Source organism: Chionomys nivalis, chromosome 17 (genome assembly GCF_950005125.1).
Source record: "Chionomys nivalis chromosome 17, mChiNiv1.1, whole genome shotgun sequence".
Lineage (NCBI taxonomy): Eukaryota > Metazoa > Chordata > Mammalia > Rodentia > Cricetidae > Chionomys > Chionomys nivalis.
This window is the reverse complement of record NC_080102.1, coordinates 41,364,122-41,390,644: the sequence shown is the minus strand read 5'-3', so window position 1 is coordinate 41,390,644 and position 26,523 is coordinate 41,364,122. Positions and strand designations below refer to the sequence as shown.

The window sequence follows — 26,523 nt, the reverse complement described above, 5'->3', positions numbered from 1 at the left end:
TCAGATGCTTTTCCAGTACACACAAGGCTAACTCCTGGTGCCAAAGCAGGATAGGGGTCTGGGTAGGGGTGTCATGGAGTGGCTGTAGACAAGATCTCTGGTAGTGCTGGGAGCAGCAGTACTGAGGAGCAGGGCTTCTGCCTCTGTCTGACGCTGGGGCTGGAGGTTTTGCTACCAGACTCTGCTCACACTGGGGAAGGTGCCGCTTTCCTCTGGGTAGGCAGGAGATGCAGACTCTCTGACTTCCATCCAAACTCCTCCTCCTCCCACCGTGGCCAGCTCCTGAGAACTCCTTTCTCTGATGCTTGGTGCTTCCCCCTGAATATCCTGCCATCTGCTTGGGCCTCGGAATAATCCTGTGTGTGAAGTAGCTCAGCAAGTCCCCGTCCATCACAGCAGGGCTGGAACCAAGTCTGGAATTTGGCCTAAGCCTTCTGTGAGACCGCGGGCTAATTCCATGAGAAAGCAGTGTAGGACAGGGCTGAGGCTGGGACTCCAGGGTGCTATAGGAGCCTGTGAAAGCTCCAGAGTCACACTTCTTCAAGGTCTGGCACCTGGGGTCTGGGAGCCTTCCTGAGAAGCCCACAGGTTTCTATAATCTGCTCACACAGGGTTTCCCACAAGCAGGGGCCTGGTTGTAGTTGCTGGCTGCCAGAGGGAGTGGGAACAGTGAATCTCTGAAGCTTAGCTTGAGATTTTATTCCTCAGCCTTCAGAAGCACACCTGGGTTTAGCATCCGTGAGTCTGTGCTGCCTGCCCTGTTATGCAGGCCATGGGACTCCCAGCCACAGCTGGTTTGACACACAAGGAGAGTGGGGACCACAGCCATCCTAGGACTCTGGAAGGCATCTTAGGAACTCCAGAGAGTCTTCTAATTAGAGGCAGACCTTAGGGGAGAGGCTCAGGCGGGGACTGCCCACAAGGCACCCTGATGCTGGGATCTGGTCATTCTTTGCTGTGAGGTCATCTAGGCCTGTGCCTTGTAGGACCTTCCCTGACTTTTACCTGCCAGATGTCGGGAGCATCCCATACACACCCTGCAGACAGATGTGGGGTCTGCTATCCTAGGGCATCCTCCTTTGTAAGGAGCCATATTGCTTATACCCCCCTTTTCACAGATGAGAGCTTTGGCCCTCTGAGGATGTGAGGTGAGCCCATGCAGGCAGCTGGGCCCTGCTCCTCACCCCCAGGCTAGCACCTCTTCTAAGGCAAATGAGGCAGCCAGACTTAGACGAAGAGTGGGGTAGACACAGGTGGAGGGATAGGTTACTCTGGGCAAACTCCTTGCAGAGGACAAGGGGAGAGGGATGAGACCTTGTTGGTCCTGGCCTTCCAGATAAGAATGGCTTGCCAGCCAAGGTCAGGGCCTCCCAGCCAGGAATGGGATTTCGAGCCACCGGCAGGGCCTTCCAATTGGTTGGGACCAGAATCCTTTCCTGGGGGCTCTAAGCTGTCTCTGTATCACCAGGCATGTTCTTGAGATGAGGCCTCTGAGGACCTAATCAGCCACAGAAGCCAGAATGTGGCCTGTGAGGGAAGCAAACCCCACTGAGGAATCACGCGAGCCCTCTGTCCTGCTTCCAGGCCTAGGGACTTTGTGGGGAGGGTCCAGGCCAGGGAACTGCCGCGGGGCTTGGCTTCCAGGTAGAGTCAGTCGCAGAGGTGCGCCTGAGGATGAGTCTTTGGAAGCAGAAGTCAGGATGACAGCTGAAACCGAGCCCAAGAAGCTTACCGTAGGGTGGGCACCAGGTGGGAAACCACCTGTTGGCTGTACTACTGTTTAAGGCCTTTGCCACACCAGGGTTACAGACATCCTGGGCCTGGAGTCTCCATCAGCTTCATAGGCTCTTGGGTAGAAGAAGGGCAGGACCAGAAACTTGTTGATGAGGTCTCTTGTCCTAGGCCACCAAGTGATGGCACGAGTCAAGGCTAGGGACACAGGAACCCTGTTCTGTCACTCCATACACATTTACAGGAAGCTGGGCCTTGTCCGAAGCCAGGGAAGCTATCACATCTCCACTGAGGCTGGAGACCCAGAACCTCAGGCAGATCCAAATCTGTGCGGATGCGGCCTGCTGGTTCAAGCCAGCGGTGGTGACCCCAGAGGGCCATGTTCAGAGTGCGGGCTCCGCCTTCTCCACCATGAGTCAGCAGGAGGTGGGCTGGTGACCTAGTCGAAGCCACTGCCTTATTTATTTGTGTGTTTTGGATGAGCAGAGTGGTGTGTGGTGGTTCCGGCTGCCTGCAAGAAAGGCAAGCCACGGAATGAAAGGAGACTGCTTTGCCAACTCCACCACCGCAGCCAGATGCCTGCTTCCAGCCATGCAGGCAGCCAAGGGCCAAATTAGGGCCAGCCAGGCACCCCTGCACCCTCCCAGACAGGCCTTGCCCCTGACGAGTCAGGAGAGGCCTTTGTTAGAGTTGCCAGAGAGATCAGTTAGTTCTTGTGCTCTCTCTATCTTCTCTCTCTCTCTCTCTCTCTCTCTCTCTCTTTCTCTCTTCCTCCTTCCTTCCTTTCCTCCCTCCTTCCTTTCCTCTCTCTCTCTCTCTCTCTCTCTGTCTCTGTTTCTTTCTCTATCTCTCTGCCTCTGTGTCTCTCTTTGTGTCTCTGTCTCTCCCTCTCTCTCTTTTCCTTTCTTCCTCCCTCCCTTCTTTCCTCTCTCTCTGTCTCTGCTTCTCTCTTTCTCTCTCTCTGTCTCTGTGTCTCTCTTTGTGTCTCTGTCTCTCCCTCTCTGCCTCTCTCTCTCTAGGGACAGGACACCAGGAGGTGGCTTGAGCAGAGGGGCCTGCAGGTGTAGGGTTGGGGTCTCCAGCGAGACAGAGAAGCCGACACTCCTGGGCCTCACGAGCTTGTCAAGGCCTCTTCTTTCCAGGCTCTGCCAAAGCCCTCCTTTCTCAGTAGCCACAGTGACGCTCCGCAGTGTGGAGTTACCGGCCTGAGCCCCAGCACCCTGCTTCCCCCACATGGCCTCTAACTTGGCCTCCTGGCATCTTGAAGCATGCTTTGAACTGTGACCCTGGCTTGCCGGAGTAGGGTGGGCATCACTGAGTCATTTTACACACCCGCACGGTCCCGCCAAAGCTCGTCAGGTATAAAAGCTCCTTACACATCATCATCTTTGAAAAGATCTTCTAGAGCTACTATGGCTCCTTGCCTGAACACTCCAGATAGACACCCCCAGGACTTCCCTGCCACCCATACAGAGTGATTACAGATGAACAAGCCCAGTTGCCAGGACTGAGGCCCAGAGAGGGTGGAAGAGTGTCTGAAACCACGCAGCACACAAGGCCACAGTAACATCTGTCCAGCTGTCACCTGGATCCAGCTGCATTGAGGTGATGGACTCCTGGGACATTAGTGGCTCTGCTCATGGCCCAGGCTGGTGTAGTGGTCCTCATCTAGCTCAGGATGATCTGTGGCAATGGGAGAGGGTCAATGACGAAGTCACATGTGGCAAAGGGAGAGGGTCAATGATGAAGTCACGCGTGGCATTTGATGGTTCCCCCTAGGAATGGCCATGGCACCTCTGCTCACATGGTTCTGGCCAGTGCCAGCCCCATCACACCCGGTTCTGCCCCCGTGCTGGAGAGAGGTGTTTATAGGTTTATTCAGGGACCTTGTCTAGGTGTACCACTGGGTCAATCTGGCTCTTGTATGCAGCATGCTGCTTCCTGGCCCTGTGGCCCAGCCCTTTGGTAAAGCCTGTCAGCAGCAGGGCCAGAAGAGACAGCATCTAACTCCACTGGGACATCTCCCTAGTAAGGAAAATGGCGTTTTTGGTAGAAGCGATGTCTACCTCCCAGGTTACCTAACCCAAGACTCAGATCTGTGCCACACACAATGGCATTGACTGACCTCTGTCTTGATGTGTGGCCTTAAACAAGATACTATGCCTGTCTGGGCCTAGACCTATTGAGTACTTCCTTTTATTTGTGATTGTTTAGAGACAGAGTCTCACTCTGTAGCCCAGGCTAGCCATGAACTAGCTAGATTCTTGCGCTTCAGCCTCCTGAGTGCCGGGATCCCAGTCATCCGTTGCCACCCCTGGCTTCACATGAGCCTGCCTTTATTGGTTTCTTCTCTGTCTCTTTCTGTTTTGTTTGAGACAGGGATTCATGTAGCCCAGGCTAGTTACCAACTCTCTGTAGCTTAGGACGACCTTGAATACCTAATTTTTCTGTCTCCGCCTTCCCTTCGCTCAGGTTACAGGCATATGCCAACATGAACCTTTTCTGTAATGGGGATAAAACCCAGGGCTTCGTGCAACTAGGAAAAACTCTACTGGCTGGGCTGCGGCCCCAGCCTCCAAGGTCCGTTCTCTTTCCTGGACTTCATGTCAGTTTGCTAAGTCTCATGGTTACACCCCCAAAGTAGGACATGTCATCAATCCTACTTCAAAACAGAAACCGAGGTTCATCTCCCTAAGACTATAGAAAGTGGATTTTGAATAACTGAGTGTGGGTCCCAGGGGCTCCCACCTGCGGAACCCGTGTCCCCACCTGTAAGGTTGACTGGGCCACTTCCACAGTGTATCCTGCCTTAATTATGGATGAACTCTGCAGGAGGCTGTTCCCATTCCCACCCAGCCAACCCCACCAGCCGGCCAGGGATGCTGCAGCCAGGGTCTTCCTGCTCCTGCTGACTGGACCATTGTTCCCATGACTTCATGGTGGGGATGGGGATTTCTATGCCAGGCCAGGCCAGGCTGCAGCTGTCTGCTGATGTCTGCTGACGTAACTGCTCTGCTCCACAGACACACTGTGACTCCTCCAGCGCTAAGGTTCTATCATCGCTTTGGAAACCCCAAGGAAGCTGAGTCACACAGTCCCACACAGGGCGCCTGCCACTGTCTGAGGCTGGGCGGATGGGTCACAGATGCCCCACCTCAGCCTCTGTCTTTCATCTTCTCCCTCCAGGCAGGCAGCGCGGGTGGGGGTCAGGGTGGGGGGGGGGTGGCGGCAGCCCTGGCATCTGGATGCAGTTAATTTCCAGATTGCATATTTCAAATTACATTTTAAAAATTAAAGACTCAAATCCTTGCAGCTGGCAGGCCTGAGAGGGCATGGCCTGGGGGCTGCAAGCTGTTGCGGAGAGGTTTGTGGTCCTGGCACCCCACCTGCCACACACAGGGCATGTTTCCTGTAGGCAGCGCCTTCCATGGACGCAAAAATGAACAGGCAGACGGGGAGACTGTCCTGCTGCAGACACGTACAACCCAGCCATGCACACAGGTGAAACAGTGACCTTTCGTTAAGCAGAATGCTCAGGGGAGAGAGGACAGGTCTTGTTATTAATTCCTGGTACAGGTGGAGTCTGGACGAGAGCACAGAAGCTGGGCACTCCCTCTCTGGTTCTGTCCCAGATTTGACCTTGGGATTTCCCAGGATTCAGCATACTCTCAGGTTGTAGGGACCTGGCTCTAAACTCCCGGCCTGGGATGGAAATCCTTGTCCCCACAGTGAAGTCGTGGGAACAATGACCCTGTCAACCGGAGCAGGAAGACCCTGGCTGTGGCATCGCTTGGCCGGCTGGTGGGGTAGGCTGGGTGGGAATGGGAACAGCCCTCTACCGGATTCATCCCTAATGCAGGAACACAGAACATGCTGTGGAAAGTGGCCTGGTCACCCTTACAATGGAAAATTCACTTTCCATAGTCTCGAGGAGATGAACCTCAGTTTCCACTTCTAGAAAACCGGAGTGGATTAGCCACTGTGAGTGGTGGCGTGTAACTGCTCCTGTGGGCTCATCCATCAAATGGGATCATCACTCCGAGGCACTAGCTCAGAACTGCAAGTGTCCCAGCTTACCATGGGTATGCCGTTCACACGTTCACACAACTCAAACACCTGGCCAGCACTGGTCAGTTTCACATCCGCTCGTGCCCTGCCCATCCTCAATTCTCACCGTGTCCTCACCCTAACATTGTGTTGGGCATGCAGGGACAAGTTTGATCCCTACCTGCAGTCCCCAGTCTCATGGGGCAACAGTCTTACAAATGCAAACAGGCCCCAGGGTGACTTCAGAAGCTCCAGGAGGCTTCCTGATGGCCAAGCTGTGACCCAGCCCCAGAATCTCTGGGTGCACATTAGATGGGGAGTTGAACCCAACAGAGATGCATCACAGCTGGGGTGGCTTGGTCCCTAAGTCTTGGGCAGGACACCTCTGGAGCTGTTTGTGTTGGGTTTGGCCCAGGTGCTCCGAAGAATGACTGGGGGATCTTAGAGTAGACTTTGGTCCCTCAGAGCTGGCTCTCACTGCCCAATTTCCCCCTTAGGTATGGCTGGTCCATTTCCTTCCTTCTTAGCACCACGAAGAGCAGAGGGACCTCCAGCTGCCCTCACCCTGCGCTCACTTTTAGAGTGTTCCTAGCTCCAGGCATGGCCACCACCCCTCCTGCTCTGGGTGCCAAGCAGCATCTGCAGAGAACGGCCCTACTCCCTCCCCGCCTCCTCAGCCCCCAGGCTGCTGCCATGGGAACCACCAGGAACAGCCTGGTTCTCAGAGCCCTGCCATGGGGGCTGCAAGAGAGAGAAATCTGGGGAGAGATGGGTGCCTGGGACCAGAGCCCACCTAGACATCTGTCTCCCGTGAGACTCCAGCTCCCAAGGGCTGAGCTGGTCTCTTGGCTGTTTTCCTCTGGCAGGCCTTCTCTGCTGTGCCTTGACACTTTCAGGCAAAGCTAGTGTCCATTAATAAAAAGCCCAGGGCTTGGCTGTCAGTCATTCACACCTTCGCTTGGTATTGTCTGAGAGGTGGGGTTGCAGGAAGGAGCTAAGACTTCTGGTGTTTAGGATTTGCTGGGGACTGAGCCCAAGTCCTGAGTACTGAATTCTGAACACCTGTCTTGAGGCTGCCAAGCTTTAGGTGCACAGCATAGCAGAGCCTCACCATTAGCCTCGCCCCTCCCCCACTGCCCTGACTCTGAAGGGAAATCTTCAGTTCAAGCACTTGACCAGCTGGGAGACAGTCCCCTGAGTAGAGAGTGAAAGTGGGTATAGTGGCTTCCATCCTGACAGGGCTGGGCAGGGGATAGCCACCGCCTCACCACCAGAGACCCCAACAGGAGCTAGAGGCCTGTCTGAGAAGATGCAGAGCCAGGAATCTAAGTTGAGGAAAGACTTCAGGCTATGTATCACAGACCCTAGAGGTGGGTGGGGTTTCTCATAGACTACAGGGCAAAGCAGACCGAGGTGTCAAGACTCCTAGGTCAGGCAGGCAGGAGCCCCAGATGCAGACAGGGCCTCCAGGGGTTGCAGCACTCAAGGGTCCTGTCTGGACAGAGCCACAGGTCCCCCTAGAGTGGAGTCTCTTCTCCACACTCTGGCTGGCCCACACCCACTTGAGCAGATGCCCACGGCAGGGGAGAGACTTAGGTGGGTGCCACTTGAGCCATGGATAAACCGGTTCCTTGAAACAGCCCCAGTCCCTGGCAGGTGCTGTCAAGAGCTCAGCCACCCAGTGGCAGTGGCAAACCTGGAACCAACCCACTCTAGGGGACTGAGATCCCAACCTTGGAGAAGGGATGTAAGGAGGACACATATGCCCACAGGTAACAGGGGCCAGAGGAGAAGCTTGCCTTAATGAAGTCTCGGGGGGTTGGAAGAGTCTCACCTGAGGGTACCATGAACAGCTGGGCAGAGGGGGATGGGTTGGGGATGTGGGAACGGCTACCTGGCAGACAGCATGGCCTACGCAAAGGCCCTGGGATGGGAGTGACCAGATGTGTGCTTCAGTGCTTAACCAACCTGTAAAGAGTCAGCAGGGCTTGCCACTGGTTGAGATTGTTTGAGGTGCTAAATCCAAAGGGCTCTTGCCACCTCTGCAGGGTGACTGTGACCTCTGTGGGGAAATAGAGGGGTGATGGAGGGGCCAGGGACATGACTCAGCAAGCAGCGTTTCCAAGCCTGCCTGAAGCCCCCAGTTCCATTCCAACCACTACACAAACCAAGCCCTTGTCATCCCAGTGCTCTGGAAGTGGAGGCAGGAGGATCAGAGATTCAAGGTTATCCTTGACTACATAGCAAGCTCAGGGCTACATAAGGCCCTATGAAAAAAAAAAAAAAAAGAAAGAAAGAAAAAAAAAAGAAAGAAAGAAAGAAAAGAAAAAGTCATAGAGGAGATTAAGGTTTCCCTGTGATCAGAATGAAAAGACCTCAGCAAGGGTGGGTGCTGAGCTGACGTGGGTGTCACAGACAACAGGGAAGGGAGTTCTGCACATGGCCTGGAGGTATAGCACCCCTTCAGAGAGCAGATAGCATGGGGATCTGATGTACATGGGGTATGACTTGGTTTAGTGTGTCCCAAGGCAATGACAGGCCTCCAGCTTCGGCCCTTAGGAGTGAGGCCAGGCGAGATGGAACAGGAGTGCCCGGGACATGTGGTATGCACAAAGCCAGCAGGGAGCCAGGGCACATACAGGGAGAAGTAGGATGAAGTAGGGGCCCTAGTTACGGGGTCCCCAATACACAGCTTAGAAAGCTCAGAGCTCTTGCAGAGTGCCTATCGGGGAAGAACCCTAGAACACAGGGCAGGGGCAGGGCAGTGGACATGGGGTACGAGGGAGTCAAGGCAGATGGTGGGGTGAACCACCCGTGATGTCTGTCTGTCATCCTGTGGTGGATGCTGGCAGAGCAGGTGCTGCTGGGAGTGTGGCTCAGTCTCTGCTTCTCCTCCCCCAGCAACTACACAGCACTGCTGGGAGTGTGGATCTACGGCTTCTTCGTGCTCACCCTGCTGGTCCTGGATCTGCTTTATTATTCAGCCATGAACTACGACATTTGCAAGGTTTACCTGACCCGGTGGGGCATCCACGGACGGTGGATGAAACAGGACCCCCGGCGGTGGGGGAACCCCGCTCGAGCCCCTCGGCCAGGACAGCCAGCCCCGCAGCCGCAGCCTCCCCCTGGTGTCCTGCCACAAGCCCCCCAGGCCGTGCACACACTGCGGGGAGACACACACAGCCCACCCCTGATGGCCTTCCAAAGCTCATCTGCCTGGTGAGTGTTCACAATAACAGCTCTGGTGGACTTGATGTTGGTACTGCTGCTGCATTCGGATCATGGGAAACCAGGCTATTTGACATCCTTACTGTTTGCCAAGGAGGACTTGAAGCCACCTGTGGCGGCACTCGTGCGTCTAGAGGGGAAGCCAAAAAATGAGACAGGTGGTCACTCGAGTTTCCGAGATGAAAGGGGAAGTTGGACGGCTTTTCGTATTCTTGTGGTTTGGTCAAAAGAAAGGGAAGCTCGTCAGGGACCTGAGGGAGAATTTCCAGCAGGAAATAAACCCAGTTAGCCCTTAGCTCCTTTGCTCTGCTTACCTGGAGGTGACTCAGGCAGGCTGTCCTGTGGCGACGCTGGGGAGAGAAGGATACTGGCAAGAGAGGTGGCATAACAAGGACTTGGCTTTGAGGGTGGCCGGGTCTGGTTTCATCATCCGGGCAGTTGTTATCTCTAGGCTGATGGTGATGGTGGGGGGTGGCAGCATTGCTGCCCAGAGCGGAGGACTTTGAGAGCAGCTGTCCCACGGGGCCAACCAGCCCAAGGACAGAGACAGGCATGGCCTGCTCCTCGGCCCAGGGTCTTGGGTGGACAGAGCCTGGGGGCCTAGGCAGTAGCTGTGGGCACAGATTCTGGGTCCTCAGACTCCGAGTACAGTATCTTTTGGTGTCACAGCCCAGAGCCCAGGCTACAAGGTCATCTTGAGCCATCTTGCCCGTGGCCCTCACCTTACAGCATAGTGACCACAGGGCTCTGTGGGCTAATGACCACCTACCCCTCCCAGCACAGTGACCACAGGGCTCTGCCGGGGACTGACTAGCACAAGCCTGCCTCTGCCGCTTCCCAGTGCTATGACCTCAACCGTTGTGTTGTCCTTTGACTTTCTAGTCCTTGTGAGAAGTCAGAGCTGTGTACCCCTTCTTGGGTTATTCTGGGGGTGCCTGGTGCATAGTAGGCACACCGTGAACCTTTGCTGCTTCTCCTGGGAGGTTCAGGCGAGCTTGTTAGCCACTGCTGGAGCGGCTCCCAGGTAGTGACCTTTTCAATAATGAATGGCGTGAATAATTAATCAGATGCATTTACAGGCTCTTGTGCCTATGGACCGAGTAACTGCCTGTCTATCATGTAGGAGACAGCCACTGTCTGTCTTCCCTCGGATGGACCCTGGGCTGGCTCCTGAGGTAGGAGGGGAGGGTGTGAAGAGCCAACATTCAGGTGGGGAGCCAGACACAGATGCCTGGAAAACTAGATGGGGAGCAATCTGTTTACTGTGCCCAATGGCAGGACTTCCCAAAGTGTGTACCTCACGTCTGTGACCACCCAGAGTTCACTGGCCAAGAGGGTCTGGTGGGGTGCCTGTCGGCATCCTGGTTTGAAAATCACTGGGAGACATCTTGGTGGAGTCCCCATCTGCCTCCAAGGTGATGAAGGTTATTAGTGTCTATACTCACAACTGGGGTGTTGGCCTGCATGGAGGCCCATGGTGCCTGGAGATGTACTGAGTCACCACCTCTGCCCCCGGTGTCCCCGGCTTACCCGCTGTGAGCGCTGTGTCTGTCTCCGTGTTCCCCCTTCCCACACTGGCTTGCACCAATGTGAACCTGTTGTGCACTGACTCTGTGCCAGGTGCCACGCTGCACCTTCGGGATGCAGGAGTAGAGGAGGTCTCAAGGATGTGCCCAGAGCTCGGAACTGTACAAAGCTAGAATTTATAGAGACTGAGGGAAGGTGTCTGCCTGGCCATTTGGGACTCACATACTGTCCCTGCTTCCTGGTTCCCTCTACAGACTTGGGAAGCTGTGTCTGAGGCTACCTGACATTTGAACATTTGAACCATGTCCTAGAAGCCCATGGGGTGTGATGTGTTGTGAGGGAATGTTCTAGTCACTGGCCACATTCACACACCATCTCCCGGTCCCTTTTTACCCTTGGATGTGCCCTGACAAGCGATGAGGCTTCAGTATTGTCAGAGGAGAAACAGGGGAAAGGGTTGGGCAGCCATGTGGAACCTCTTCCTTTGCCACTCCAGGGTCCCCTGGGAGACTAGAGGGACAGGGTGCAGGACTCTGGAGGTCACCTTCTGAGCTCAGCCTGCTGCTTTGCCCTCTTCACCGTGACTTGTGTTGAAGACCTCGGCATCTTGGCTGCCTGCTTCCCTGGCTTCTCCGACACAGCCTCCCTCCCCTTGCTGGAGTACAAAGCCTCCCGCAGAGGAGCCAGATCACCAAGAGGGTATGATAGAGGACCCATACATCACCTTACCCTGGGGAGGCTCTCTGTAAGCTGAGATGAGCAGTAGATCTGAACCCTCTAGGGAAACTGAGGCTCACGGGCAGGTGGCCAGCTGGGCAGGGCAGGGAAGGGCAGGTCTAAGGCTCTAGCAAGATAAAGATCCAGGCAGCTTGTGCGTGTGGCCTCAGTTGCCCAGGCCCTAGGGCAGCCCTGCCCTGCTATGGGGGAGGCAGGGGAAAGCCACACCATCGACCACCCGGCTAGCAGCAAGGCCACCACCTGGTAGGTGACCCCCAGCTGGGGCTTGGTGAATAAGCCTTGGGTCCTTCCTAAATTCTTGCCACATCCGGAGCAGTACTGGAACCCCTGGGGGTTGTGTCACAGTCCTGGTCCTCTAAGCCCTGTGAGTACTCTCTCACTCTTCATCTTCCTTTTGAGCAACATGACCACCTGGTAAAGCCAGAACCAGGTGCCAATTGAACAGCCAGGCATACGGAGCTCCAGCCAGCTGACCTGCCCATGGCTCTAACCGAGTTAGGGAACAGGGGAGCCCAGGGTGAGCTGGAGACTCAAGCCTTCATTGAATTTTACAGAGGAATTTTGTTCAGATTCTTAGGCTCCATCTCTGTTCTGGTGACCAGAGACTCAACTCCCTGAGGTCCCAGTGCCCTCCACACCTTGACTCTCTCTTTACCCTCCTCAGGGTCCCCTGCCCCACATTCCACACCACTTGTGTCTATAGACAAGGAAACTGAGGCACAGAGCGATTGGGTGACTCACAGCAAATCAGTGGTCAGCACTTGGATGAGGATAGACTGACTCCCGACAGCCTGGAATGCTTGGCTGGCTGGCCATCCCCCCTCTTGCTCACACTGAGGCGAGAGCCTCCTGCCTGCCTCCATGCCCTGTCCTTTGTCCATCACGGCAGAGTGACCCTTTTAAAACCTAAGTCAAAACCAGCTAATGGAATCAAAATCCCCTTCACTTGCTCGCCCAGCACAGCGGTGCTCCTGACGGTGGCCCAGAGTCTCAGCAGCCATCGCTTCCAACCCAACAAGCATCTTCCTCTGTTAACCTGCAGGACTGGCTCCCTTCATCCCGCCAGGTGCATGCCCAGAGTCTCTGCCCAGAGACACAACCCTCACATCTCCTCTCCATCTCCTCCATGTCCCCCACACCATCATTAGGTACTTCCTGCACACTCTTTTGGTCCCTTTGATGTATTGCCACCACCTGGCAGCGTGTCTGGTTTCCCGTTTGGTGTCTGTCTTTCTGTCTGTCTGTCCCACTGGAAGGAAACCCTAGAAAGCTGGACTCTGTGGAGCTCCAGCACTGAGAACAAGCACCTAACTCGTGGTAGGTGAGTGAAGGCACCGTGTTGCTCGCTCAGGACAATGTGTTGAAGGCTTCCCTGCAGGTCAGCTCAGTGAATGAACCAGGAAGTACACAACAGGTGCTTCCACTGCCTGAGACTGCAGAGCCGCTGAGTCTCCCCAACAGCCCTGCAGGATGAATGTCTTCAGGTCAGTCCAAGAGACTGAGGCCCAGAGGTACTACAGTGGCCTGCAGGCTGGGCAGGATGTGGACTTCAGGATGGCTGATGCTAGAGCTATGTCATGGAATGGAGGTCCCTCCTCTACTGGGACATCTGCCTCCTAAGACACTTGGGACACCTGTCCCAGGCTGGGTGTGTCACCAGCTAGAGAGTGTGGATTCCCTACGTGGGCCTCATCCATCCCTGGAGGAACTTTGAATGTCTCCAAAAACAGGAAGCCTAGGGCTCCAAGCAGCCTCATAAGAAGCCCTCTGGCATGGGGGCCACAGTGGTGGGAACTCAACTGGGATCCCGCTTTCGAGACCCTCCCTGAAGGCTAAGGAGACCTGGTTGGTGGTCCTGGTACTTGTTCGCCCAGGGGCTTGGTCTTCAGGGTCTTTCTTCTTTCTCCTATTTCAGGACCAACATTGTTCCTAGCATTCAAGGACCCAGCAGAAGTGGCCACCTGCCTGCCCACCCTCTACCCACACCCTGCTTATCCCCTGCCCATCTTCCTGCCCACCCCCTGCCGAACCTCTGCCCACCCACCAACCTACACTCACCTGCCTGCTCACTCTCCTGCCCTCCTCCCTGCCCACCCTCCTGCCCTCCTCCCTGCCCAACCACCCTCCCACCTGCCTGCCCTCCTGCTCACCCACCTGACAGTCCACCCAGCCAGCCAACCACCTGCCCTCACCTGCTCTCTGGTCTGGCCGCCTTTCCCTCCCCACGACAGGAGGCTGGGGCAGTGCAGCTGTACAGCACCCACGCTATTTCCAGTCAGCTTAATCCCCACATTTCCGGCTCAGACTCCAGCAGACTTACAGTCTGTGAGCAGCTGTCTCAGAATTGGACCTGGCTTTATACACACCCACCTCTTGGGACCAGCGGGGAAATCTCAGGCCAATCACTTAGGCTTTTGGAGCCTCTGCGTTCCCATATGTGAAATGGGTGCAAATCAGATTACTTCATAGACTCCTGAGGAGGATTCCAGGGTTCCAGGTATAGCCAGCTTCTCAGTGAGCACGAGTTGTTATTATTATTATTATTGCTGTTACTTAATTAGTGAACGACGGAGAGAGGAAAGTCATCAGGCCCACCTGGCTGCTGTTTTGTTTCCTGCTGTCCCCTGTGCCTGCTTTCTGCCTTCCCTTCAAGGATGTGCGGGGACTTTGCCTTCTAGCTTTATCCACAGTAAATTGGCCATTATCGTGCGCATTTCCTTAATGTCTCTAAACATCGTTTTAGCATCTACTGGCTTGTGAAGATCCCTCGTGCTGGCATTAAACTTAAGTTTCCCACAGAGCGACATTTAAGACAGCTCACACCTCTTTTTCTTTTTTCCCTTTTTTCTTTGGCTGTGACAGAAAACAGAGAGAGCGGCAGGGCTGAGAGAAACAAGGGGTACAACCAACACTTAAGGGGTGCAACCAACATTTCACTGGCTTTGGCCTCTCCCCAAGGGAGGAAGTGAGCTCCTTCCTCCGGATGGACTCCAGGCAGGAAGAAGCCTGAGCCTGGAGTGACAGTCTGATGACCCCGTGCACAGTCTGATGGCCCTATGCGCAGTCTGATGACCCCATGTGCAGCTGCCGGGCCTGGTGACACCACAGATGGGGTTCATGATGCAACTCTGGGGCGCTATCTCTTTCATTGTCATGGCAATGCTATTCATTCATTCTGTCTCCTCTCTTGGTGAGCCTCTATTTCACTGCACCTCCAAGACCACTGATAATGGTGTCTGCTTCCATGAACCAGCATTTGTTCCTCAAACCTCGGTTCCTTGGGATTCCCCTCCACCCTCCGTTCACTGTTTACTAAATATATTCTTAATTAAGTTTCAGTCAAGTTGCTTTTCTGGAAAAGCCAGGCCTGCTCTGACTGACACAGCTCGGGCTGGATTCTCAAGGTTTCCTATGCGTGTCCCACATGTGACAGGGTTTCCTGCCCCTTGCCAAGAATGCCCAGGAAGTAGTGGGAATTTGGAAGCCTCTTGCTGAATGGCTAAAATGTCAGACTGTATAAGCTGATGATAAAACCCACTGTAATGGACATGGAAACGGTAACCCTTCAGAACTCCGCACGTTACGTTGCTGCGTTGGCTGTGGCTGTGCTCCTGAGTCAGAGAATGTATGTACTGGTCCGTCTTGTCTGCCTGGGTGATATCTGCAGGATGGGTCAGTTGGGCTATCCTGGGGCATCCCTCCTCATTTAGGGATAGTGAGCTGGGGTGTTGTTCACACCTCAAAAGCAGGCAGCCTGCGATCTGCCTGGTATGCTGGGATTCAGCCTGTGTGTGTGGACTCTGCTGACCTCTGAGGGCAGGATGTCCAGTGTTTGACAACCCTTTCTCTGTCACCAGTCATGAACGTCCCAGGGCTGGAACGTTGCCACCTCAACTACCCTCACCTGCCCCTTGGCCTGTGACCTCTCTGGGAACAAATGTGTCTCTTCTGCTTACGTTAACAAGTAACTTGATGTCTGCAGGATCACCCACAGGCAGGCAGCTGGTGGTCAGCTTAAGGGGCCACCGTGGTTCTAGAAGTTCAGTTTATCTGCTCTTCCCAGCTCCAGGCCACTCCAGGGGAGGGTGGACAACAGGACTGGTCACTTTTACTGTGTGGCTGGATCCTTTGTCCCTAAAGGATCTTCACCAGCTTCCTGGCCCCAGCCGGCTTCCGAGCCAGCCAGAGAGGAGGCGAGGGTTGTACAGACATCACGGAACCCTCACTCAGACAGCCAGTGCTTGTTGGAGGCCAGGTATTGTGTCCATGCCCGTGTTGAGGGTCGAGAGTCAAGAGATGAGAAAGGCAGAGCCCAGAGTCTCAGAAGCCACCATTGGCTCAGCAAAGGCTCACGCTGACCTCCACCTGCTTTGCTTGGAAAAATCAATGCCTTCCATCAAGGACAAACACACCAGAGTGACCTTTGGAGCAGGGAGGTTGCAGGCACCTCTTCCAGCCTCAGTTCCCAGCAGACAGTAGGTATGGAGAACCAGGAGCCTCTCGGCAGACTGTGGGAGAGCAGCTTTCGGGTCTGGATCCCTAGGTCTTTGAGTGAGCCCCTGCCTGCCTACCTGGGAAAGCAGGGACTTTGGGAGACTGTGGGGAGGTCTGCTGGGAACTGGGTAACATGGCTTCCATTTCCCAGCTGGCCACCCGCATACAGGCCTACACCTCAGAGATCCAACCCGCACACTTATATGGAACTTTCAATAAAATGTCCTAACACAGCAATTGTGTAAGAGATCCCAGTCCCATGAGTCATTAATAAAAAGACATTTCATAAGGCCAGGTGTGACCCTCCATGGGGAAGGGACATCCCTCCATGTCCCTGATAGAATCCCTAAAATCACACCCTGAACCACAGCGGCCTACCCATGAGAGGGCACCAAAAGCCCCCTGCCTGCTCCTTCCCACTCGTGTGCTTGGAGGAAAGGACACTGCCCCGTGCCCCGCCCCAGCTGGAAGTAAAGGACAGCTTATGTCATTGTCCCTCCAACCACACGGAAGAAAGAACCTGGGGTTGAGTTTTTTGCTATCAGCTTGGTCCCTGGATCTTTGAGCTCCAGCATCCACTTTCTCAGCCTCGCTGCCTGCCATTGGCTGGGGTTCAGAAAGACTCAACCCCTGGAGCTATGGTTCTGAGTGAGGAGAGCCAGGATGCACAGCTGTGCAGAGCCCACAGTCTCCATCACTCTCCAGTCCTCCTTTCCAACATCCCCACCCCAGCCAAACGACCACCTAAGACACTTCACCAGAGTTTCATGGAGACAAGAGCCTCTGCCCATCCAGGGACCCTTGGCTGCTACTTAGCAGTGTGTCCGACAGGCTTCACTTCCCCTGACCGTCTCACCCCCTGTATCCACGATCTTCTGACCTGAGCTGCCCAGTAGCCTCTCCAGGTATTCTCTGACCAGTATCCCCACAGTGTGGGAGCTGGACTCCACTATGGAACACCTTCCTCCATAAGATGAGGTCAGGGGTCAGAGGACATAGAGAGGGATAGTTGACACTCCCCAGAGCTGCTCCTCCAGGTCTCTCTCTTGTGATCACTGTGTCTCTGCTCCTATCGTGGCCACTTTCGTGTTTCCAAGGACGCATCTTTGTTTCCTCCCAGAGCTCAAATCCAGATGTATACCGATCGATACACATGTGTAATGGACCAATGCTGTCTTCCTAAAAGCCATTAGTCAGTCAATGGCAATAGTGTGTCTCCCGACTGACAGCAGGAAGAGGGGGGCAAAACTCTTTGTGGAGCCTGGGGACAGGAGGGTGTTGTCCATTACTCTGAGAAATCCATCCAAGCTGCGGGTGGGGGTTGGGAAGGCCTGGGCCACAGTGGCAGGTGGCACCAAGAGGAGCAGTGACTGTGTCCAGGCCAAGGGTGGAGCTGCAAGGCTGTTCTAGAGGTGCATGGGACCCAGAAAAGGTGGGTGCAGGTCAGTAAGAGCACAGTGGACTCCAGAGAGACTTGGCATGGCATGGTAGACATGGCACGGTAGGTTACACTGCAGTGAGGGCTGGGCTCTCTGCGTTTCAGGGGAGAGGAGGAAGGTGGGGTGGATAGTGAGTAACTAGGACAAGAAACAGGTGAACAGGAGGCACAAGATGTCCAAAGGCCAGATGGGTCTCCAGCAGGCATGATGACCCAGGAGAGATGCCGGGTAGGCTACCACCTCTGAAAGATGGCTTATCTTCGGTTGTTCTGGCAACAGTGGACAAGGACAAGGGGTGGTTTTGTGTGTGTGTGTGTGTATGTGTTTGTGTATGTGTGCCTGTGTGCATGCATGTATGTGTGTGTTGGTGTCTGTCTATATCAGTGTGCATGTGCGTCTGTGTGTGTGTGTTGGTGTCTGTCTGTGTCAGTGTGCATGTGTGTCTGTGTCTATGTTGGTGTCTATCAGTGTCAGTGTGCTGCTGCTGCTGCTGCTGTGTGTGTGTGTGTGTGTGTGTGTGTATCTGTGTGTCTGTATTCTCTGGTTCATGGTTGACTGTGTACCAGCATGTGGTGTACTGTGATGTCTGTGTGACTCAACATAGACTTGATCCCAGCACTTATTACTGTTTCCCAGCCATAGCAAACTCCTATTCATCCCTCAGAACCTTGCTGAGGCTTTTTTTTTTCTTTTTGATGGAGGGGAGGCTCCTTCTTCTGAAAATTCTCTCTCCTTGTGTCCACTGCAGTAAGAGCCTAGCCACTTAGTCCACAGGAGGACAGGGCGTGCCTGAGTCATCAGAGTTTATAGGACCAAGGCAGAGTTCTGGGCAGGAGTGGGTACTCTATTCTACCCTCTGCCTCCTCTTGCTGTTTGACTGTGTGCAGCCGTGACCTTCCACGTCTCAGCCCCACCTTTCCACAGAGCCTCCTGACCTTCTTGGGCTGCTGGCGATGCTAATGGGACGAGAGTGGCTAAGTGCTTTAAAACCTCTGGTGCAGGAGGTGAAGGCATCTTGATGGGGGGGGGGGGGGATGGGCAGTTCCAGACAGAGGCCTTCGAGGAAGGATGACGGCTGATATAGAACACAAGTTTCCTCTTAAAGTGGTACCATCAATTATTGACCAGTGTGCCATTAAAAATTAACCAGCAGGATGTGTGTGTGTGTTAAAAGGACCAAGGGACCCACAGCTCGGGGGGGGGGGACAGGAGGGAGGGCTGCAGGAAGGATTAGAATCAGGAGCCCCAAAGCCCCCAGCCCACCCTGCAGCCCCATTTCCAAGATGTGCTGCCCACTGCCCTGTGCCATAGAGATGCCTGGCCCTTTCCCCAGGCTGTAACCCCACAGAGACTCCCTGGCCATCAGAACAAATGCATTCCCTCAGCTGCCAGACAGCTTCCTTCTGAAGGAGAGATCAGGGCTCATGTTAAAGATCTTTGCTTTGTAGCCCAGCTGGCCCTGGCCTTCTGTTCCTCCTACCTTCCCGTACCCAGTTCAATGTGGTTCTAGGGATGGATCATGTGGCTTCATGCGCGCTAGGCAGGCCTTCCCCTGATGGATCCGTGCCTTCATCTCACACGTTAGATTCCTCAGAGTACCACCATGTCCTCAGGCAGAGTGGATGCTGGAGGATGCTATGATACTGTCTGCATCATCATAGAGAGGGAGACCCAGCGGGAAGTGAAAGAGAGACTCCAGGGGACGAGGGAGGGCAAGGCCATTCCACCCTACCAACCTCTCCTGTGGGAGTTCTTCCTGCTGTTTCATGGTACCGGGGTTCTGAAAGGTTACCAGCGCATCCAAGGTCAAACAGCCAAGGAGAAGTTGGTCCTCAGAAGCCTCCATGTCCCCAGCAGAGATGAGTGCAACCCTCATTGTTGCTCATCTCTTCTACGCTGAGGCCACAGCCAATGTCTGACCTTCTGGGTGACCTGAGAGACTCCTACCAAAGCACTTGTGATGGACAGCTGTCCACACACTTCTGTCCCCCTCTGGGGCCTGTTTTGGAACCGATGGGTTACCTTTCTCATGCTGGTCGAATGTGGACCTAGAAGCTTCCTTGCTTGTTAACCTTGGAGTGAAGGTGGTACAGGCCACTGGCTTCTGAAGGTGACATCACTGCTGTCCTCTTGCTCAAGGATTCTCTACCTACTGACATAGTACCCACGCGCATCCCTGCTGAGCAGAAGATGATCATGGGGGCAGGTGATAATAGCTGGGAGGAAGGGAGATGACCTCATCCTGAGGGCTAACCAGGACCTGGTCCACACTGCTAGCAGCCAAGCCAGGGCCTGAATCCTTGCTGACCACGGAGACTCACTCAAAACAGAGAAGGGACACAAAACTGAGATGTAGGCAGGCTGGGCACAAAGGCAAACACACAACACACACACACACACACACTTCTACAGTGTGTGGCAGAGCTGAGGAGCCCCAGAGCTATGGGATGTTGTAGTACCTATATCAAGGCAGGCCTGTTCCTTCAGGAGGCGGTAAGGAGACTTCCTGAGGTGCTGGCCCATAATCCCACCTGCAGCAGCTGCTGTCTGACTCCTGTTTCTGTTTTCTTTAAAACATTTTAAAAGCTTCATGTGTATGGATGCTCAGCCTAAGTCTATGTACCGCTTGCCTGACTGGTTCCTGCTGAGGCCAGAAAAGGGAGTTGGATCTCCTGGAACTGGAGTTACAGACAGTTGTGAGCCTCCATGTGGGTGCTGGGAATCGAATCTGGGTCCCTCTGCAAGAGCAGCTGGCGCTCTTAACCGCTGAGCCATCTCTTTAACTACTGCTTCTGAGACCCTTTCATGTCTATGGCTCCCCTGCGTGTGCCCAGCCCGATGAGCCTGACCCTGCCTTTTGTTAGGACCCTGAGGGGACTCCCAGCAGGAAGCTCCAGGCATGGGGCAGGGGACTTTAGAGGCCTTGCCCGTGTATGTCTACTCAAGTGTATGAGGGCAGCCGCGGGTGGGCGTGCACACAGCTCTCCTGCAGTTTAAAGGAAGAACTTGGCCCACTCACATCCTCACCCAGCCCCACCGTGAGCAAGTTGCATCTGAATGCGCATTGCTTTCCATCCTTCTGCAGGAACAGCACCTCCTACTGGAGACCTGCCACCTGATGGGCCCACATCTGCTGCCCAGGCTGCCGCTGTGCCCTGGTATTGCATCTGTTCCCACCACGCTTCTCCCAGCATCCTCGCTTTCTGCTCCCTTGTTTAAAAAAATGTACTTAAAGCTGTCCCAACTGTGGGGTTGCTGGGAGAACACCCCAGGAGAAGTGTCAGGGCTCCTGCCTTGGCCCGGCAGCTAGCCAGTGCTAAATGGCTATGAGCTACCGTCATCCCAGGAGCCACGTCCACACTCCGCCTGTAGTTAGACAGGAGCCTCTCCTTCGTTTTTATTGTTTCAGACTCTCCTGGCATTTGGGAAGCTTTCATTACTATTCAAATCGCCAGGTGCTCCATCTCATTTCAACCAGGCCGCAGACGCTCCACCCGGCCCCCCCTCCATCCACCAGCCAGCTGCACAGCTCCTCCTGTGCCCCCTCCCCCGCCCCTTGCATGGCTCAGCACTGCTCACCAGTGCCGCTGTGCAGAATGGCAGTGTTGCCCAGGGGTTAGCAGCACAGATTGGACAACACTGACTGGACATTAGTCCTGGGCAAGTCAACTGTCCCCTCAGAGCCCAAGTCCTTACCTAGTAAAGTTTGAAAATGGGTTACTGAGGATGGAACTCACCAACACAGGGGACAGCACTCTGAGAAGGCAGGGCTCAGGAGTACTGACCAGCCCTAACTTGCCTCCCACAGAATTTTCTAGAATCTCATGACCCTGGGATGGAGTCCAAGGACCTTCATCTAGGGTCTAAGTCTGTGGTAGCCATTGTCCCTCTTACCAGGCCTGCTATGGCTTTCTGAATGTCCTCAACTAGGCTGTCCCCTGCCCACCCATTCCTCAGTATCAACCAGCTTCCTTCTCAGGCCCCCACTGAGCTGGGGACCAGCTAGGTCCCCTAGGACCCATTTTTTTTTAATGTGGTTGACATAGCAGGTACCCCTTCCCCAACAGTTTTTTCTAGGCCAAGGCCAGGCATCCCAACATGGTCTATGCTGCCGTTAATGTCCAGGTGAGGAATGTCACAGTGGTCAGCAATGACCACTGCGGACCTGGAGTGGCATCAAGTGGGTACCTGAGGCCCTAAGACATTAGTGACTTGCCCAGAGTCACACAGCATTTCACAACCCAGGACTGCTTGACAGTGCTCAATAAAAGCCAGATTCCTTCCCAGTGATGTGGGATATGGGGTAACATGTTACGGATGCCTGAGGGAGGCAGGGAAGCATCAGTAAAGGACACCTAATAAGGGTTCTTGATGGTTGTGTAGGAGTTTCCCAGGTGAAAGGGAGGAGGATGTGTCTAGCATGTGGAAAGTATCCTGGGTTTTCTGGATTAAACGGAGGTCGTGAACCTGGAAGAGGTACAGTCCAGCAATAAGAGGCCCTGAGGTGCCATCCCATACATCAAGACTGAACCCACTGAGGCTGTCTTCCCTCCTCAGCCTCCATGGGAGGGTCACAAGTGGCCACAGTGACAAAACTCCCTTGAGCCCTTCATCTTCCATCCACACATTGACATTATCAGCCTCACCACTGAGAGGCAGAGCCTCAATGGAGGAAGTGGGTAACTGGGATTGGCTAACACTTCCTGTCTGCTGTCTGCCTTTGGATGCCCCCAGACATGAGCCAGAAGACTCCTGCTTCTGTCACCTGCAGGGCTGTTCGTTACCCCCACCATGCCCTTCTCCGCCATGATGGACTATATCCTCAAACCACAAACCCAAATAAACCTGCCATGTTCTAAATTGCTTCTGTTTAGGAATTTGGTCACTGTGGGGAACAAGGAACGCCACTCATAACAACCACTAGCAGGGGAGTAACAAAGAGTTAGTTTATTTCGACTTTGTAAATTTGGGCAGCAAGCGACCCCATGGCAGGAACGCAAAGGGCCGTTTCCATAACCCCAACCCAGATCCCTCCCCTTTATCCTCACTGGCTGAGTAGGCAGGGGTACAGCCATGTCATCTGTTGCCTACAAAGTGGGTGAATGGGTTTATCTGTTCATCCTATATTATTTTAAAGCTTTGGGGGTGCATGGCTGGATCACATCTTCGGGTGACGAGGCAAGCTTGGCAGTTAGTGATTTTTTTTTTACTCTAGATGAGCAGGTGTCAGTGGGCCCAGCATCTCCTGATCATCAGCAGCTGGACCTGAGATGACCCAGATGGTCTTTGCTCATGTGTTCCTTCTCCTAGTCACTGCAAAAAGAAAAATAACATTCGCCTGTGATGATTAATCCTCTTTTGTCAACCTGACACACCCAGGAAGAGGGAAGGTCAGCTGAAGAATTGTCTCCATCAGATTAGCTTGTGGTCCCATCTGAGAGGCATTTTTTTTTATTGTTAATTTGATGTAGGAGGGCCCGGCCCACTGTGGGCGGTATCTTCCCTTGGCAGATCGGCATGGGCCCTGTAAAGAAGGTAGCAACAGGTTAGTCTGGGAGCAAGCCACTAAGTAGCATTCTTTCCTCAGTTTCTGAGTCAAGATCCTGCCTTAAGTTCCTGCCTTGCCTTCTCTCCATGGGGGATTGTAACCTGTAAGATAGAATAAACCCTTTCCTCTCCAGGCTGGTCATGGCTATGTTTGTTTGTCACCAACAGAAAATGAACTAGAACAGCACAGAGTAGATGGTGCTGATGTCCTTGGGAAATGCTGAGGCTCCAGGAGGAAGCAGGAGATGGCAGGGAAATACGGTCTGAGACGATGAAGACATTTGGAGGGTTGCTAGTCAGGGACTGGAGCATCCTTGGAAGCCAAGAAGAATCAGGACAAAGGGCAGGAACATCCTAGAACAGGAGGCATGGCAGAGTCAGCACCATTAGACTAGTGCTGGGAGAGGGAGTGCCAATTGCTGGCCACATGGGGGTCTGTGGAGACCGGCAAGTCATTCTAGTTAGAGAACGGGCTTGAACAGAACATGGGTCCTCCCTTCCCAACTACCATCTACAGCTCATCTTTTGTTCTTCCACCCTCTGCTGTGTTGGAATCCTAGCTGTTTACATAGCCTATTGCTTTCCAAAGAACCAAAGCTAGGTTTGTTTATGAGAGTCATCTTCGGGCTGTTTCCATTTTGATCTTTCTTGCTTTCCTGGGTCTTCCTTGGTTTTGTTTGTTTTTTTGGTTTTGCCCTGTCTAACTGTTTGAGCTTGGTGACCCACTTGTGGCTTATTTCTGAAGGGCTTATTTACGGCTATGAAGCCACCTTTTGGTGCAGCTTTAGCTGCGCCACTCGGCTTTGGGAAATGTTATTTTCACTTTTGGCCAATTTTGAAATTCCTGTTTTTCTTGTCTGATGCTTTGTGATGTTTATTCTTCAGTCTCTTTGACTCAGGTGTTATTTTAAAGAGTTTACAAAGTCTCTGGTAGTAGAGTTTGTTTTGGGAGTTCTTCTCTGGTGTTCGAGTTCGTGTGTAGATGTACATGTGTGTGTACATACATGTGGAGGCTATAGGGCAACACCATGTATCTTCCTCAATCACTTTCCACTTTGCTGTTTGAGACAGGGTCCCTCACTGAACCTAGCTCACCAGTTTGGCTAGACTGCATGGCCAGCCAAGCCAGGAATGCGCCTACTTGCCTCCTCAATGCTAGGATTGCAGGAGCCTGCTATGGTGCCTAGCTTTCTATGTGGATGCTGGGGCTCTGAACTCAGGTCCTCACACTCGTGAGGCGATCGAGTGCTTTATCAGCTGAGCCCCAGCCATTTGTTTGTTTGTTTAGAGTCTTGCTATGTAGTCCAGGCTTGCTCAAAACTTGCAGCTGTCCTCCTGCCTCTGCGTCTTGAAAGTTGAGATTATAAGTGTGTACCACTTACACCTCTGATACCTGAGTTGCGGTTTTTTGTTCAAATTATATTATATTGCATTATGACCAGACACTGTTTTATTTCTGGTGTTTGAAATTTAGGCCCGATTGTCAGTGTGTGTGTGTGTGTGTGTGTATGTGTGTGTGTGTGTGTGTGTGTGTGTGAGAGAGAGAGAGAGAGAGAGAGAGAGAAGAGATTCCCTTATGTCATGGAGAGAGGGGAACTGGGCGTACCAACGATAGCTCACTCTGACTCTTTTTCTCCTGCATCCCTGGCTGTTCCTGTGGAGCGAATGGCAAAGCTGTGTTGTCTTGAGCACAGGGGTTCACTAGTGTTGGGCTTCATGGTGACTGTCCCTACCATTCCACACACTGCCCTTGCTTTTCCTGTTCTTTCTGCCTCTTGTCCCACCCCCATTTCACTTTAAGCCTCACGTAGCCTGGGGAACCTAGAATTCCCACCACACCCAGTTCATCTGGTGCTGAGGATGGATCCCGGGACCATGCCTCGGGAAAGCCCTGAACCAAGCTTCGACTGTGCCTGACCCTGAGTGCCTCCTGGTATCCTGTTACATGTATCACCACGCATGCTGTCTTTTGAAATGGGGTAGAGCGTGTGAAACAAACCTACCGCCTGACCCTTTTGAAGTGTAGGCTCCAGTGGCGTGAAGTGGGGGCCCTCCTGAGCTGCTTGGCCTGACGTGGAACGTAGCTGCAATCCCCGCTAAGCGCCTTTTCTTTTTTAGCAAGTTCGTGTGGCTCATTAATGTCTACTGCCGCAGCAGACACGCTCAGTCCCATTTCTGTCATCCCGGTTTATGATACATCTTTCGCGTTTATAGCTTTGGTGGGGGCTTTCAATTTCCCCCATATGGCCCGGGTTTTCTTTGTTTTGTTTTCCGTGTAAACGCCTTCTGATCACTCGGAAAGCTGTGTTTGGATGCCATGGTTACCTCCATGATTATAATGGGATGCAATAGGCTTAATCATTTATTTCGTGATACGGCGCTTATTTCCCCCCCCCACAATGAAGAGCGTCAATGTTCAGTGTCTTTACCTTCCCCTCCTCTTGTCTCCTGCGTTCTTCTGCCCCGTGCCCCTTCGCACTTCTGATTTGACTTTAGCTGCTGAGGGATTCTTCAGACCCCCAACTCTAAATGAGTCAGACCTCGTTTATCTACGCCACCTCCTCCTCACCTCGTCCCTCCTACGGTCTGTTATTTATACCCTTCCCTGTTTTCATTTCCATTCTCTTCTGTACTTGTCAGCACCCTTGGGCTTTTTCAAACATACTCCTAGAGAGAGCACCTTCTCCGTGCCCTCTCACATGCCCAGGCCTGTCCTCTGATAGTTTATTTAAGACGGCTTCACGGGGATAGTAATTCAAAAATATATCAAACAACTGGCCAGGTGGTGGTGGCGCACGCCTTTAATCCCAGCACTTGGGAGGCAGAGCAGGCAGATCTCTGTGAGTTCGAGGCCAGCCTGATCTACAAGAGCTAGTTCCAGAACAGGCTCCAAAGTCACAGAGAAACCCTGTCTTGAAAAAAAAAAAAAATATATATATATATATATATATATATATATATATATATATATATATCAAACAAGTTTCTCTTGCCCAGGCTTAGTTCATTCACTCATTCATTCATTCATTCAGCAGGTATTATTGAGTCCTATTGGGTGCCAGTTGCTATTCTAGGCCCTGGACATACAAGATAAGGAAACAGCCAATCACATCGCTCCTCTTGCAGCCTAGTAGCCTTTGACTTCCCTAGGTCAGTCACTCCATCACGTGGTCACCCTCATCTGCCTCTAGGAAGACAGGGATCTGGAACTAGGTAGCTGTTTTATTTATTTATTATTCAACAACACATTCATCTCTTTCTTCTGTGTGTGTCTGTGTGTGAGTGTGTACACAGCATGCGTGTGTGAGTGGTCAGAGAGCGACTTTCTCCCCTTTCACCACGTGAGTTACCATGTTTAGGGTCAAGCACATTTATCGTTGAGCCGGCTCACTGGCCCTGGGTGATTGTTCTTAGCATGGTGACCTGTGGAGCAGGCATAATGAGTTTGCTCCCCCTCCCTGTTGTCATACCTGTAGCCAGGTTCATCCACTCAAGGCCCTCGGTCCTCAGGCCTCCTTTACATCCTTCTTACCCACAGTTCTCCCGGCCCATCTCTGGTTCAGGAATGTCTTGAGTTCCTTTTCGTGACTTCATCTGGTCTGAAGCCATGGAGACCTGTCCAAGAGGCATAATGGGTTTTGTTATTCATGTGGAAGGCATCTGTATCTGTTTTGAATAGTTGTCAGCTTATTACACAAGGATGCTATATACATTTTCATCAATTCAGAGTACTCCGGAAGGCTAAAGACTAACAGTATGAAAGTAAAATAAT

The 26,523-nt window shown here is 53.2% G+C and overlaps 1 protein-coding gene across 2 annotated transcripts in view; it reads left to right on the top strand.

The window, feature by feature from the left end:
- Shisal1 (shisa like 1) overlaps positions 1–26,523 on the top strand; it is a 65,115-nt gene that overhangs the window by 29,303 nt on the left and 9,289 nt on the right. For both annotated transcript variants that reach the window (XM_057792225.1, XM_057792226.1), the window contains exon 4: positions 8,680–8,997. In XM_057792225.1, the coding sequence (XP_057648208.1) occupies positions 8,680–8,997 (318 nt within the window). The remainder of the gene's footprint in view (positions 1–8,679; positions 8,998–26,523) is intronic.